At 43.3% G+C, this 2,147-nt stretch overlaps 1 protein-coding gene across 1 annotated transcript in view; it reads right to left on the bottom strand.

Annotated features, from left to right (window-relative positions):
- Positions 1 to 122: 122 nt before the first annotated feature.
- Positions 123 to 2,147, bottom strand: part of LOC104272702 (ATP-binding cassette sub-family A member 5-like) — a gene marked incomplete at both ends in the record, with an annotated part of 8,679 nt that continues 6,654 nt past the window's right edge. The window contains 4 exons of the mRNA XM_009867771.1: positions 123 to 213; positions 396 to 534; positions 1,297 to 1,416; positions 1,791 to 1,980. Coding sequence (XP_009866073.1) covers positions 123 to 213; positions 396 to 534; positions 1,297 to 1,416; positions 1,791 to 1,980 — 540 coding nt within the window. The remainder of the gene's footprint in view (positions 214 to 395; positions 535 to 1,296; positions 1,417 to 1,790; positions 1,981 to 2,147) is intronic.

Raw genomic sequence — 2,147 nt, 5'->3', positions numbered from 1 at the left:
ACCCCTGACATTCTGTGATTCTGTGAGGTGAGGGCAGGGAGTGCTATCTTATAGATTGCAAGAGAAAACGATAAATAAAAACCACACGACGCCATGGAGCAGATGCCACACAAAAGGAATACCTCAAGCGGTAGCCAATTCCCCACTTGCTTTTCAGAAAAAGAGAGGATCCAAGGCATTTTAACATCCCTTGAGAAATCACAGCTTTACGATCTAGGAAAGAAAATTTAAAAAAGAAAATAAATCAAGAAGGTCTTGTCAACTAGAAATTAATTTTCACCAAAAACTAATTATCTATTTCAAATAAAGGTGTATGCCACAGCGAGAGGAGCATCACTTTGCTCCAGCAGGCAACTGTCCCTGGGTGCAACCCAGAGGCTTGCGGCAGGGCTCACCGGCCAGGATGTCGGCTTCATCCATGAAGTGGGTGCTGAAAACGGTCACGCGATCCGCTTTCCTGTTCTTCAGGAGGTTCCAGACGATGTGCCGCGAGCACGGATCCATACCCGCCGTCGGCTCATCCAGCAGCAAAACCTTTGGGCAAAACCAAGAAGCGTTTGCAAAGGCAAAGCGTGCAAAGCGCCGACCTCAGGACATCCTGCCCGAGGGACAGATCCTGGACTGTCGGTTTGAATTCTGCTGGTTAGTCCTCTAAAACCTAAAGCAAACATCCCAGAGTAAAGCAAAGCGCTCAGAATAAACTCCCCTCCTGTTGTGACAAATGGAAAAGTCACACAGTAAACTACTGCCATGGTCTGATTTACTCCATCTCTACCACAATTACATTTAGCTATGGGCTTGCTCCTCTTAAGGCTGGTTAAACACACACACGTGCTTTGGAAATCCCAGTGAACTGCCACATGTATCATTTTTAAATAAAGACCTGAAAGCAGGCCCCATTCTTAAAGGCCAGAAATAATAATTCTGTAACACAAAAGAGCTCTCTGGCACCGTCCCAGCTACCAGTGCCCGCGGGGCTTTGCAAGGAAAGTCTCCAATACTGTCAGGAGTTAAACTTATCACCTGTCAGAAATGACAAAAAACTCGTCCCCCTGTTTATTTCACGAGATAAATCCAGAGCTACCTAAGCCATTAGCACCCTCAAGCTCTAAAGTCGAGCTCTTGATAGTCTTTTAATTGTTTAAACCATAAGTGAGAAAGGGAGGGGGTGCATTTGTTCAAGGGACAGTTTCTTACAGCAGTGATTTCTGCGTTCTGTACATTGTTATACGCATCAGATCTCGACCCTTCAGCCTTTTAGCGGTGCCAGGTCAGGATCGGCTCCATCCCACCCACCTTGGGGTTCCCGAGAACAGCAACTCCCACCGACAGCCGCCTCTTCTGCCCCCCGCTTAATTTTTTAGCTTGGTTGTCTCTGATAGGCTGCATATCCAAATCCAACAACACTTTCTGCACCTTTAAAACAGAAGAAACACACTTGTTGTTAAAGGAAAAAAACCCAACCTATTTTTTTTTTTTAAAAGCAGATAACTAACATTAAAATGAACTGTTCAACATTCACAAGCTCCAGCAAACCTGAAGAAGTTAAAAGGTGTCTATGCTTGAACACAAAGGCCAGGATTTAAAATCTTTCATGAGCATTTTAGTTTCCTAGGAAAAATTAAGTTTGTCTTTGTAAAAACACCTGCCTGTACCTCTTTGTCTACATTACTGTCAAGTAATATTTCCCTGCAAACTTGTCTTAAGGAAGTATCTGTAATTAAAGCTAGCTTGTCCTAAAGGTTAAAAATGAAGACATAAGAGAGTATATGTGTGCCCAGCTGGCTTACCTCTTGTATCAAATCGTTCTGAGGGATCCCTTTAATTGCAGCAAATATGGAGAGATTCTCCTCCACGGTTAATATATCGAAGTGTATGTCGGACTGGGGACACACCCCCGCTATCTGTCGCACTTCCAGCATTTCATCGATTTCGGAGACTTTGTGCCCATAGACAGAGACTCCACCGACAGAAAAAAAAAAAAAAAAAAAAAAAAAGCTAAGAGTGATCAACCGAGCGATTTTTTTTCCACAGCCAGAGAGCAAAGTGACACGGATGCAATGCTGAAATGGGCTCTTTCAGAGAAAAAATAAATAAATTGGTGCATCATGACATAATAAAAGAAATGAAGAGTGTTGTTTTTGCAA

Source organism: Apaloderma vittatum, unplaced genomic scaffold (genome assembly GCF_000703405.1).
Source record: "Apaloderma vittatum isolate BGI_N311 unplaced genomic scaffold, ASM70340v1 scaffold1874, whole genome shotgun sequence".
NCBI classification, from domain to species: domain Eukaryota; kingdom Metazoa; phylum Chordata; class Aves; order Trogoniformes; family Trogonidae; genus Apaloderma; species Apaloderma vittatum.
This window is presented reverse-complemented; position numbering and strand designations above follow the sequence as displayed.